Below are 10568 nucleotides of genomic sequence, written 5' to 3'. Positions count from 1 at the left end.
ATAGGTCCCTCTGAGAGCCAAGTATCCCACAGCCGATTCTCCCCTCTTTAAAAACCGAGGCTTTCAACTAAGGTCAGGCTGGAAGAGGGGCGCGGAGGAGCATGGGTTCTTAACCTGTGGGATTTTTTTTTTTTAATTGTGGGCCCACCTGTTTCCACCCTTTTTGATTTGGCTGGGCTCTTGGCAATGACTAGGAGCTCCTAGGCTCCTGCCCCCAGGCCTTGGCACATGCTGTTCCCTCTGCCCTGCCCTAGCCAGCTCGCTCCTCATTCTTCAGGTCTTAGTTGGGAAGCTGGGTCGGGCACCCCTTGGAGCTCCCCTGTCCCGTCTCCACACACCTAGGTTATCACTGGTGATGGATTTATGTCCTTAGAGACCGGGAGCTCCAGGAGGGCAGAGCCAGGGCTGTGCTGGTCCCTGCCGTGCCCCCAGCACCACGGGGCACGTTTCATTCCATGAAAGCGAAACAAGAGGAAACAAATAACCCAACTTCCCTTTCACCCCTTGGGCTTTGTATACACTGTTGCTTTTGCTTAGACAGCTTTCCCCACTCCACCCAATTTCTACTCGTCATTTCAGTTTTAGCTCCGATGTTTCCTTCTCCAGGGAGCCCTCCCTGATTCTCGTGGCTGAGTCAGAGGCTTCCTCTGGGCTTCCCGTCCCAGCGCTGATCACTCGTCACAGCCGTGACTGCTCCGGGGCATCACCGCTGGGGAGTGTCTCCGTGCTGGATGGGAGCTCCGGAAGGCAAGGACGGGCTGTCTCGGTCACTGCGGAGTCTCTGATGCACAGCAAAGGGCCTAGTGCAGACGAGGTGTTGAGGGAATGCCTAATGGTTGGATCAATAGATGGGAAAGAGATGCTGAGACTGGGGAACAAGGCAGACATAGAACTCTATGCTTTAGGTCTGACCCCAGGTGTCCCCTCCTCCAAGAAGCTCTCCCTGCTCCCTGGGCTGCATCAAGGGTCTATTCTGGGCTTCCACAGTCCCCCAATCCCCCTCCCCCCCCCCCAGTGACCACTCCAGGCTGTCACTGTGTGGAGACAGTCTCCTCTCGTCTCTCCCCCCCCCCTCGCCCCCCTCCAAATTCCTCTGGAACGAGGAATTCAATCCCCTGGTTTCCATCTCCTCAGGACCTGGGTTTCCTGTTTGTCCTGTCCCAGGATTCCTTGCGGCTCCAGAATTGGTACTTCTGAGCTCCAGGAATGCTGGCACCCTAGTCCCCAGGCCCCCAGTGACCCCAGGTGGCCCTTAAGCCCTACCTCCAGGTGGGAGACGTCTGCATTCTTGGGTCAGTTCATCCCCCAGCCCCTCTGCCTATGGCGGGTACTGGGCCAGCCTCGTGGCCTGTGACCCGTGTGGCTGACAGGACCCCGTCAGCCCTCCTGAGAAGGGCCCTCTCAGGATTAATGCTCTGTGGTTGCTGTCTGGAAAGTCTTAATTTTGTATTTGAACTTGTGTGTTGTACGTGAAGTCTGAAGGGATGTGAAGCCCGGGTTGGGGGGGAATTGGAGCCTCGGCTCCATCTCCAACATCCCCCGAACGGGTTCCGTCTGCCTTCCCTTCCCTGCCCCTCCCTGTGACCACTGCCACCCTCCAGCTCCGGCAGGGCCTGGGTGCACATGGGAAGCTCAGGGTCAGGCACTTGTGCCTGATGGCATCTCAGGGTGGGACGTGGCAAAGGGCAGCTGGCGGAAGGAGGACCCACAGCCAGGTTGCTCTAGTTGTGGGGCAGGGTCTCTAGCCATCTGTGAGGGTCTGTGCTCACCCCACAAGTAACCCTGTGCCCAAGGGAACATGGCATTCAACACCACGAGGGGCCCAGAGCGGTGGTGGAAGAAAGCATTTCTATTTTTAGTACTTTTTAAAATATATGTACTTTATTGATTTTTCACAGAGAGGAAGGGAGAGGGATAGAGAGTTAGAAACATCGATGAGAGAGAAACACCCATCAGCTGCCCCCTGCACACCCCCCACTGGGGATGTGCCTGCAACCAAGGTACATGCCCTTGACCGGAATCGAACCTGGGACCCTTCAGTCTGCAGGCCGACGCTCTATCCACTGAGCCACACCGGTGAGGGCTATTTTTAGGACTTTTAAGGGCACTGGATCCCCATATTTTCATTTTGCACTGAGCCCTGACCCCACCCCTTCTCTAACACATCCCAGACAGTACCTCCCAGAGGGGCTGGGTCTGAGACAGGCCGAGCACGTCACTGGGCTGAGCCTGCCCTGTGCCAGGGGACAGGAAACCCATAGTGGATATGGCCCCAGGCTTGTCTGAGGCCCGGCGTGAACTCCAGTGCTGGCGACTGCCTCCACACTGACCCCTCCGTGCGTCCATCCGGGGACCAGATTCTAAATCTTTTCCCAGTGACTTCTGAGGAGAAGAGCCGGGAGGTGTCACTGAGCAGGTTAAACAGAGGCCCCACGTTCAAACCTCCCTCTGCTCTCTCTGGTCTGGGGCCAGGTGGGGGTCAGCGCCCAGAATCCGGGCAGGCCTGAGCAAGAGGAGGCTCCCCGCCCTGGGTCCCGTTCCCTCCCAAGACGCTAGTTCTTCTGGTCCAGCCAGTTAGGGTTCCTCCCTGAAACTCTCCCACGCGGCTGGGGCCTGCAGGGCCTCCTGCTTCTGAGCACACAATAATAATAGTATGCCCAGCCGGCCTCCCTCCACCCCTCAAGAGAGGGGTTTTCAGGCCCACTTGGCAAAGGAGGCAGCCAAGTTCAGAGAAGGAGACACGGCTGTTTGAGGTCACACAGCAGGAAGATGGCAGAGGCAGGCTTAAGATCCCAGACCTGGTACTTTGCCCACCGCCTCACTCCGCCATGGAAGCACTCCTTCCTTTATTGTAAAGCACACACCTCAGGGGCTAAGAGAGATGAAGACACTTAGCACAGGGTCACACAGCAAAAGTGGGGCTGGGATTCCCGGCTGGGAGGCAGGAGGCGGGGGCCAGTGCTGAATGACCTCACCAGCAGTCATTCACTTTCTCCCGAATCGTGGTGCCCAGTGACCCCACCCCTGTGACTGAGGTGCTAGTCATTGTTGGGAATCGGGGGTGGGGGTGGGGGTGGGGCAATGGGGTCTGGGAGACAAATAATATCTTTACGAACACAGCTGCTCTTTTTTACTGCCATCGGTAAATCTCATCTATGAGCCAAGAGAAACAAAGCAGGAGTAAAGCTGTAACGTTATAGTAGGGTATACTAAATATAATATAATATAATCTATAATAATAAAAGTGTAACATGCAAATCGACCAAATGGCCGAACAGCAGAACGACCGTCCGGACATTCTTCCAGACGACCTTCCAGAAGAAGCTGGGGCTGTGAGGGGCCGGGGCTGTGAGGCGGCCGGGGCTGTGAAGGCCTACCCTTGCACAAATTTTGTGCATCGGGCCTCTAGTATAATAAATATATAATTAATATAATATAATATAATATAATATAATATAATATAATATAATATAATATAATATAATATAATATAATATAACATAATACAATACAATACAATACAATACAATACAATACAATACAATACAATATAATATAATATAATATAATATAATATAATACATAAGCAGTCGCATATAGTAGCCAGGACATGGGAATGCTTAGTCGTTTTGTGGTTTGCACAGTGTTCTTGTTAGTTTCCGTGCTCAGACGTGGTGATCGTGCCATGGGCCTGACTGTGTCTCCCTCCATTCCGCTGTGAGGTGGTGACAGCGGTGGTGTGTTGGTGTGTCACACACCATGACCGCACTGTGAGTGCCCGGCCAACTCCTGGCCAGCCGTCAGGGACTGCCTTTCTCTTTCTTACCTGGGAAACTGCCCAGGTCCCTCGCCGGACTCCTGGTCTTCTCTCTCTCCCCTTCTAGAGTCTTTTCCTTTCCTACACAGAGGCCACAGAGGCATTTAGCCTTTCTTTCTTTAATAGTGAAGTACGTTCAGTGGCGTGTGTAAGTATATAACTTGGTGATCCTTTACATATTTGCACACACGTGTAGCTACCTCCCAGAGGGCGAGGGTGGGCTCTCGCCACTGCGTCGTTGGGACAATGCCTAGCCACACGTGGCCCCTGCTGAGACGTCTCCCACTACTGCTTAGCTTTGTCTGTTCTCCACCTTCATACACGTGGAGTTACAATGTATGCTTTATTTGTTTAAGGCTTCTGGAGCTCAACATCACGTTTTTGAGATTCATGCATGTCGCCGAGGCCATTGGTGGGCTTTTTCACTGCTGTGTAATATTCCACAGGATTAGTGAACTACTCTTTCCTTTTCCATTCACTTCCGGATGGATATTTGCCTTATCTTCCAGATTGATCATATTAGAAAGTAAATCTGATTGTGTCCCCAGCTGACTGAGACCCTCTCAAAGGTTCTCCACCTTTCTCAGATTTCATTCAAATCCCTTCTCGGGGCCTGTAACGCCCTAAACGGTCTGGCCCCTGTGGAGCTTCCGTCTCACTTTCCACGCTTCTCCCTTGCCCTCGGAGCTCCTGGTGCACTGCTCTCCGCTGAGTTTGAATGGGTCTTGCTACTTCCCACCTCTAGGTCTTTGCCCCTGCTGCTCCCTCTGTTTTGTAATGCTCTCTGCCCCCACCCCGGCCTCCTTCATGGGCTAAATCCTCCACGTCCTTGAGACCACACAGCTCTTACATCTTCAGGGAAGCTTCACCGACTGGCCCCACTTCTAGGGCCCACACCTGCTTGCAGCTCCCTCCCACTCCTCCTTCAGTGTCCTCCAGTGAATAACAACTTGTACGATTATTTGGTGAATATCTGTCTCCCCCATCGGACGGTGAGCTCTGTGAGGCCAGGCCCTGGTTCTGTCTTAGTCTCCAGAGCACAGCTGGCACACGGCAGGCACTCCTTAACTATTCGGTGAGTGCCAAGTGTTGCGTAGACCCCTCTGTGACCCTCAGCACTCTCCCCTCTCCCCCCCCAAACACACAGACTTTCTTTGGGGACTTGTCCGGGAACCTGGACTCCCGCCATTTTCCTCCTTGGCAGCTGTGGGTGACGCACCCAGGGGCGGGTCTGCCGCCCCACATCAGACGCTGATTTGGCCTGGTTGAGCAAGGCCAAGGTTGCCTGGGGGGAAGTTACTCATCCCGAGCTCAGGTAAGAGGACCGGGGCTGTGAGGCGGCACACGGAGGGGGAACTCTGAGGGAGCAGGATCGCATCATGGACCCCGCCAGGAAAGCAGGTGCCCGGGCAGTGATCTGGACCACGGGTTGGCTGCTGCTGCTGTCCATGCTGCTTCAAGGTAGGTCTGGGTAGCTACGTTGGTTAGAGCGTCGTCCCCATAGCTAAGGTTGTGGGCTCCACCCCTGGTCAGGGTACATGTAAGGGTCAACCAATGAATGCATCAATAAGCGGAGCAACAAATCCATGTTTCTCTCTCTCCCCCTCTCCCTGAAAAAAGAAAAGTAAATAAAAAAGAAGGTGGGTCTTCTGGGGAGAGGAGTGGAGGGGGCAGAGTGGGGCCCCAGGGAAGAGGGTCCCCTCACTCCCTACAGAGAAGGAGGGGGTGGGGACGATTCCTGCCCTGGGGGAGGGGGCTGTGGGAAAAAACTCTTCTAACCTGAGCAGAGGGGGGCTGTGGGAAGACCCCCTGTTCTGGTCAGAGGGGGCTGGTGGGAAGGGATCCCTCGCTGAGCCTACTCATCTGTGGGGAAAATTCTCCCATCCTGAGCGGAGAAGTGTGGGAAGGCGCTCCCCATTCATGGCAGAGTTCTCCCAGGGCTTCCGGTCAGGGGATCCCCCCACCTTGGGCCTCGGGCGCCGTGGGAAAGATGCTCCCACGGTGGGCATAGGGGGCTTGAAGGGAAGGGACACAATGTCTCCCACGACCCCATATTTGTGGGAAGCTTTTCCTTACTCCTGCCCTGGAAAAGGATGTGCCATAGGATGGTCTCGTCCTGGGGAGCGAGGGCGGGGGAAGGGGCGCCCTCCGTTGGGGGAGGGGCGGGAGGGAGGAGGCTTAAGCAGCGGCCCACCCCGCCCCCCTCCCCAGGAGCTCAGGCCCTGGAGTGCTACAGCTGCGTGCAAAAAGCCGACGACGGGTGCTCCCCGCAGAAGACCAAGACCGTGAAGTGCGCGCCGGGCGTGGAAGTCTGCACGGAGGCCGTGGGCGCGGTGGAGACCAGTGAGTGGGGGCCCCCTGGCCCACGTGCCTGCTCCTCCAAGCTCCTCCAGCCAGGCCCCGCCCCCTTTAGTCCAGCCCCGCCCCCTGATCTTGGCCACACCCCTCCAAGCAGCCCCCTCCCTCCCTCCCTGTCTGCCTGGCCCGGGCCCTTGCACACCGCCGCGCCGTCGGGGCTTAGAGGCGGGCGGGCTGAGAGTTGAGAAGCGGGTGGGTGAACTAGGAAGAACCGGGATCTGGGACCCCGTCCCCTTCTGGAGCACACCCTGTCCATTTCTGCGCCACCACGATCTCCCTACCTTCTGCCGTCCCTGCCAGAAGGTTCTCCTCCCCAACCCAGCCTCCCCTCTCCCATGAGGCCCTGGCGAGGGAGATTTCTGTCCAGGACGTCTAGGTGCCCTAGGCGGAGGCTCGGACGCTCAGACCCGCATCCCAGCCCTGTCCGAGGCCACAGCTCCCAGGAGGCCCGCCCCTCTCGGACCCTGTGCCTTTTTGTCAGCCTCCCAGTTCCTTCGGAGGGTGCCTTCGGCGGCTCCGCCCTTCTTATAGTCACCCCCTTCCGCCGCCCCCCACCCCCCCATTCTGGTCAATCTGTCCGCCTGGCAGCCCCTCGGGTTCAGCTTGTTGAAGTCCCGCCCCTCCGTCGGTCATTCTTTCCTCGGATCGGCTCTTTCTGAGGGCCTCGCCTCCTCTGATCCCCCCCCCCCCCGCCCTTCCCTCCCCGCAGTCCACGGGCAATTCTCGGTGGCAGTGCGCGGCTGCGGGTCCGGACTCCCGGGCAAGAATGACCGCGGACTGGACCTCTTCGGGCTTCTGGCCTTCATCCAGCTGCAGCAGTGCGCCCAGGACCGCTGCAACGCCAAGCTCAACCTCTCCACGCGAGCGCTCACCCCCGCAGGTGGGTGGGAGCGGGCCCCAGGCCCGGGGGCGGAGCGTGTGGGGCCCGAGCCGCTAGGGGTGCTCCCCAGCCCGACGCCTGAGAGCGCGGAGTGGGCGGGGCCTCGCCGCGGGAGCACCGGTGCGGCAGGGCGCTAGGGGCGGGTCCGCAGGGTGGGGCGGAGCTAGAGGCTGAACCAGGGTCGGACGAGGTGGGGAGACGTGGGCTGGAGCCACCCCAGGCCGAAGTGTGCTTCCCGAACCATCTTTAAAAAAAGATTAAAAAAAAAATATATATATTTTTATTGATCTCAGAGAGGAAGGAAAGCGAGGGAGAGAGAGAGAAACATCAATGATGAGAATCATTGATTGGCTGCCTCCTGCACGCCTGGGGCTGTGCCCTTGCCTGGAATCGAATGCGGGACCCTTCAGTCCGCAGGCCGTCGCTCTATCCACTGAGCTACACCGGCCAGGGCCCGAACCTTCCGGCCCCCCGTTCCTCACACCCCGCTCCCCCGTAGGTAACGAGAGTGCGTACGAGCCCAACGGTGCCGAGTGCTACAGCTGCGTGGGGCTGAGCCGCGAGGCGTGCCAGGGCGCCGCGCCGCCCGTCGTGAGCTGCTACAACGCCAGCGACCGCGTCTACAAGGGCTGCTTCGACGGCAACGTCACCCTGACGGCAGGTGAGCGAGCCCGGAGCAGGGGCGGCGGTACTTGCAGCCTTTCCGAGGCCTCCTGGGCGACGGTAGCCCTTGGCGCAAAGGGTCCCCCGCCCTCCCCCCCCCCCCCCCCCCCTCCAACGCACTCGGGGCGCTGTCGGCCTAAGTTCTGGCCTCGTGTTCAGAGCTTCTTGAGAAATGCAGTCCTGTGGCGCGGGGATAGGGATGCTTTCTGTCCCAGTTTTTTTTTTTTTTTTTTTTGGGAGATGCATGTCCATAGAGGCCTGGCGAGGGCAGAACGCAGGGACGGGCCGTGGGAAATGTTTTTAAACCTTCAAGCTTCTACCCGGGCATTGCGGGGGGGGGGGGGGGAACGTGGTTCTGACTCCTTACACCTCGAGGGGTTAGGGTGCCCCCCAAACCACATGGGAGAGGTGCAGGTCAGCCTCCTGGCCTCTGCCTCGGGGCACCATGGGAGTTGAAGTTCTTCAGTCCCCTCCCAGGTGTATGATGAGATGCAGCTCTAACTCTAAGACTGAATATTGGCGGAGTGATGGGGGGCGGGAGGGAGGGAGGGGACTTTTGCTCTCCTGCTATAGGAAGTGGGACCCGTCCTGTGCCAGGGACCGGGACAGTGTTTCTCCAAGCGGGGCCTGAGCTGAGACTTGTGGCTCAGGGGAACCCTCGGGCCCCTGTTTTGGAGGTTTTTTTTGCCTCTAAGCTTCGCTCTGGGGGCGCCTCCCCGGCCCTGTCTTCAACCCCGGCCTGTGTGTGTCTCCCCCCCCCTCAGCCAATGTGACCGTGTCCTTGCCCGTCCGGGGCTGCGTCCAGGACGAGTTCTGCACCCGGGACGCGGTGACGGGCCCCGGCTTCACGCTCAGCGGCTCCTGCTGCCGGGGGCCCCGCTGCAACGCAGACCTCCGCAACAAGACCTTCTTCTCCCCGCGCATCCCGCCCCTGGTCCTGCTGCCCGTCCCTCAGACCACCGCTCCGGCCACCACCTCCACCACCTCCCCGCTCACCACGACCTCCGCCCCCAAAGCACCGACCAAGCGCGTCTCCTCCACCGTCTCCACCACCCAATCCAGCCCCGCCTCCGCCAGCCAGACCCCGCCCAAGGCCGTGGAACCCCAGACCGCGCACCGAGAGGGGTCCGGCTTGGCCGGAGGCGCTGCCGGCCACCAGGACCGCAGCAACAAGGAGCAGTACCCCACGAAAACGTGGGCCCACAATCAAGGCTCGGCGGCGCCCTCGGCCGGGCTGGCGGCTCTCCTGCTGGCTGTGGCTGCTGGCAGCCTCCTCTGAGCCTCTCCACCCGGGAGCCTCCTCCCTGCCCTCCTGCCCTCGCCCTGGGGCCCCGCTCCTCCCTCTCCCGCCACTGGACTGGGCTGGCCCAGCCCCCCCCCCCCCGCCCCCCGTTCTTCCATTGACCTCAGTCCCCAGCTTCCGCTGCGCTGGTCTGCGGCTTCGGGAAAGAAAGGGGCCCTTGTACATATCCTCCTGGGCGTCCTAGCTTTTTGAGGCAGCAAATGTGTCCCCCTCCTCCGACTCTCCCCCTTGTCGTCATGGTGACGAGAGTAGTTGGAATTGTCACAGGGACCGTGGGAGAGACAACGGGGAGCTTCCCCATCGCCGCCCCGGAAGATGGGGGGCAGAGTGGGATAGCGGGTCCCTCCTCTGCGGGCTGCGGGCCCCGCCCCGCCTCTCCGTGGGAATGGTCTCGGCCGCCGCCTTCCTCACTGGACTGTGAGCTCCTCAAGGGCAGGGACCGCGCCTCGGGCCTCTGTGTGGTCCGGTTCTGGAACAGAAAGGCCTCAATAAAAGTTGGATTGCTTTGTACAGCGTTCTGAAGGAGTCATCGCCACCTCATTTCTCACAATAACGCCTTGAGGCTGAGCTAGGGAGGAAATGCCAACACCTTCAACAGAGCAGCTGCGATCGCCCAGGGGGGAGTCTGGTTTGAACGCCTCTCTCTCTTTTTTTTTTTTTTTTAAAATATATTTTATTGATTTTTTACAGAGAAGAAGAGAGAGGGATAGAGAGTCAGAAACATCGATGAGAGAGAAACATCGATCAGCTGCCTCTTGCACTCCCCCCACCGGGGATGTGCCCGCAACCAAGGTACATGCCCTTGACCGGAATCGAATCTGGGACCATTCAGTCCGCAGGCTGACGCTCTATCCACTGAGCCAAACCGGTTTCGGCAACGCCTCTCTTTTTCATTATTTTTTTAAAATATATTTTTATTTGACTTCAGAGAGGAAGGGAGAGGGAGGGAGTGATAGAAACATCAATGATGAGAGAGAATCATGGATCGGCTGCCTCCTGCATGCCCCTTACTGGGGCCAAGCCTGCAATCTGGGCCTGTGCCCTGACCAGGAATCCAACCATGCCCTCCTAGTTCCTAGATTGAGGCTCAACCACTGAGCCACACTGGCCGGGCTGTTATTTCTTTTATCTTTTTGTCTCTGACGCCTTTCAGAGAATGGATGTTTGCCAGGTATTTTATTTATTATTGTTTTTAAAAATTTTTTATTTATTGATTTTAGAGAGAGAGGAAGGGGGACAGAGAGATTTGTTGTTCCATTTATTTATGCATTCATGGGTTGAGTCTTGTCTGTGCTCTGAATGGGGATCGAACCCGCCACCTTGGTGCATTGGGACAGTGCTTGAAGAGCTACCCTGCCGGGTGCCAGATGATTATTTATTTATTATTTATTTATTGTTGACATTATTACAGATGTTCCCCACTCCCCATCCCCCCCCCCCCCCCGCCTTTGCTCCCTCTACCCAGATCGCCCTCCCCTCCCTCTGGCCCTAGCCCCACTGCCGGCTGTGTCCATGGGCTATGCATATATGTTCTTGCCAGGTATTTT

General features: G+C 57.9%; 1 protein-coding gene across 1 annotated transcript; it reads left to right on the top strand.

Annotated features, from left to right (window-relative positions):
• The first annotated feature begins 5128 nt into the window (after window positions 1-5128).
• Window positions 5129-9538, top strand: LYPD3 (LY6/PLAUR domain containing 3). Its single transcript, XM_008158393.3, has 5 exons — window positions 5129-5278; window positions 6029-6160; window positions 6885-7055; window positions 7555-7716; window positions 8483-9538. Exons 1-5 carry the CDS (start codon window positions 5197-5199, stop codon window positions 8995-8997), a joined length of 1062 nt encoding a protein of 353 aa, XP_008156615.2. The 5' UTR covers window positions 5129-5196; the 3' UTR covers window positions 8998-9538.
• The last annotated feature ends 1030 nt before the right edge of the window (window positions 9539-10568 follow it).

This window comes from Eptesicus fuscus, chromosome 21, assembly GCF_027574615.1.
Source record: "Eptesicus fuscus isolate TK198812 chromosome 21, DD_ASM_mEF_20220401, whole genome shotgun sequence".
NCBI lineage: Eukaryota > Metazoa > Chordata > Mammalia > Chiroptera > Vespertilionidae > Eptesicus > Eptesicus fuscus.
Note: the sequence above shows the minus strand (reverse complement) of the source record. Positions and strands in the feature narration are given on the sequence as shown.

Excerpts from the sequence above, each read along its gene's own strand:
- LYPD3 (XM_008158393.3), top strand. The coding sequence starts at position 5,197 with ATGGACCCCGCCAGGAAAGCAGGTGCCCGGGCAGTGATCTGGACCACG. Across the intron at positions 5,279-6,028 it reads GCTGTCCATGCTGCTTCAAG|GAGCTCAGGCCCTGGAGTGC; the intron begins GTAGGTCTGGGT and ends CCCCCTCCCCAG. Across the intron at positions 6,161-6,884 it reads CGTGGGCGCGGTGGAGACCA|TCCACGGGCAATTCTCGGTG; the intron begins GTGAGTGGGGGC and ends CCCTCCCCGCAG.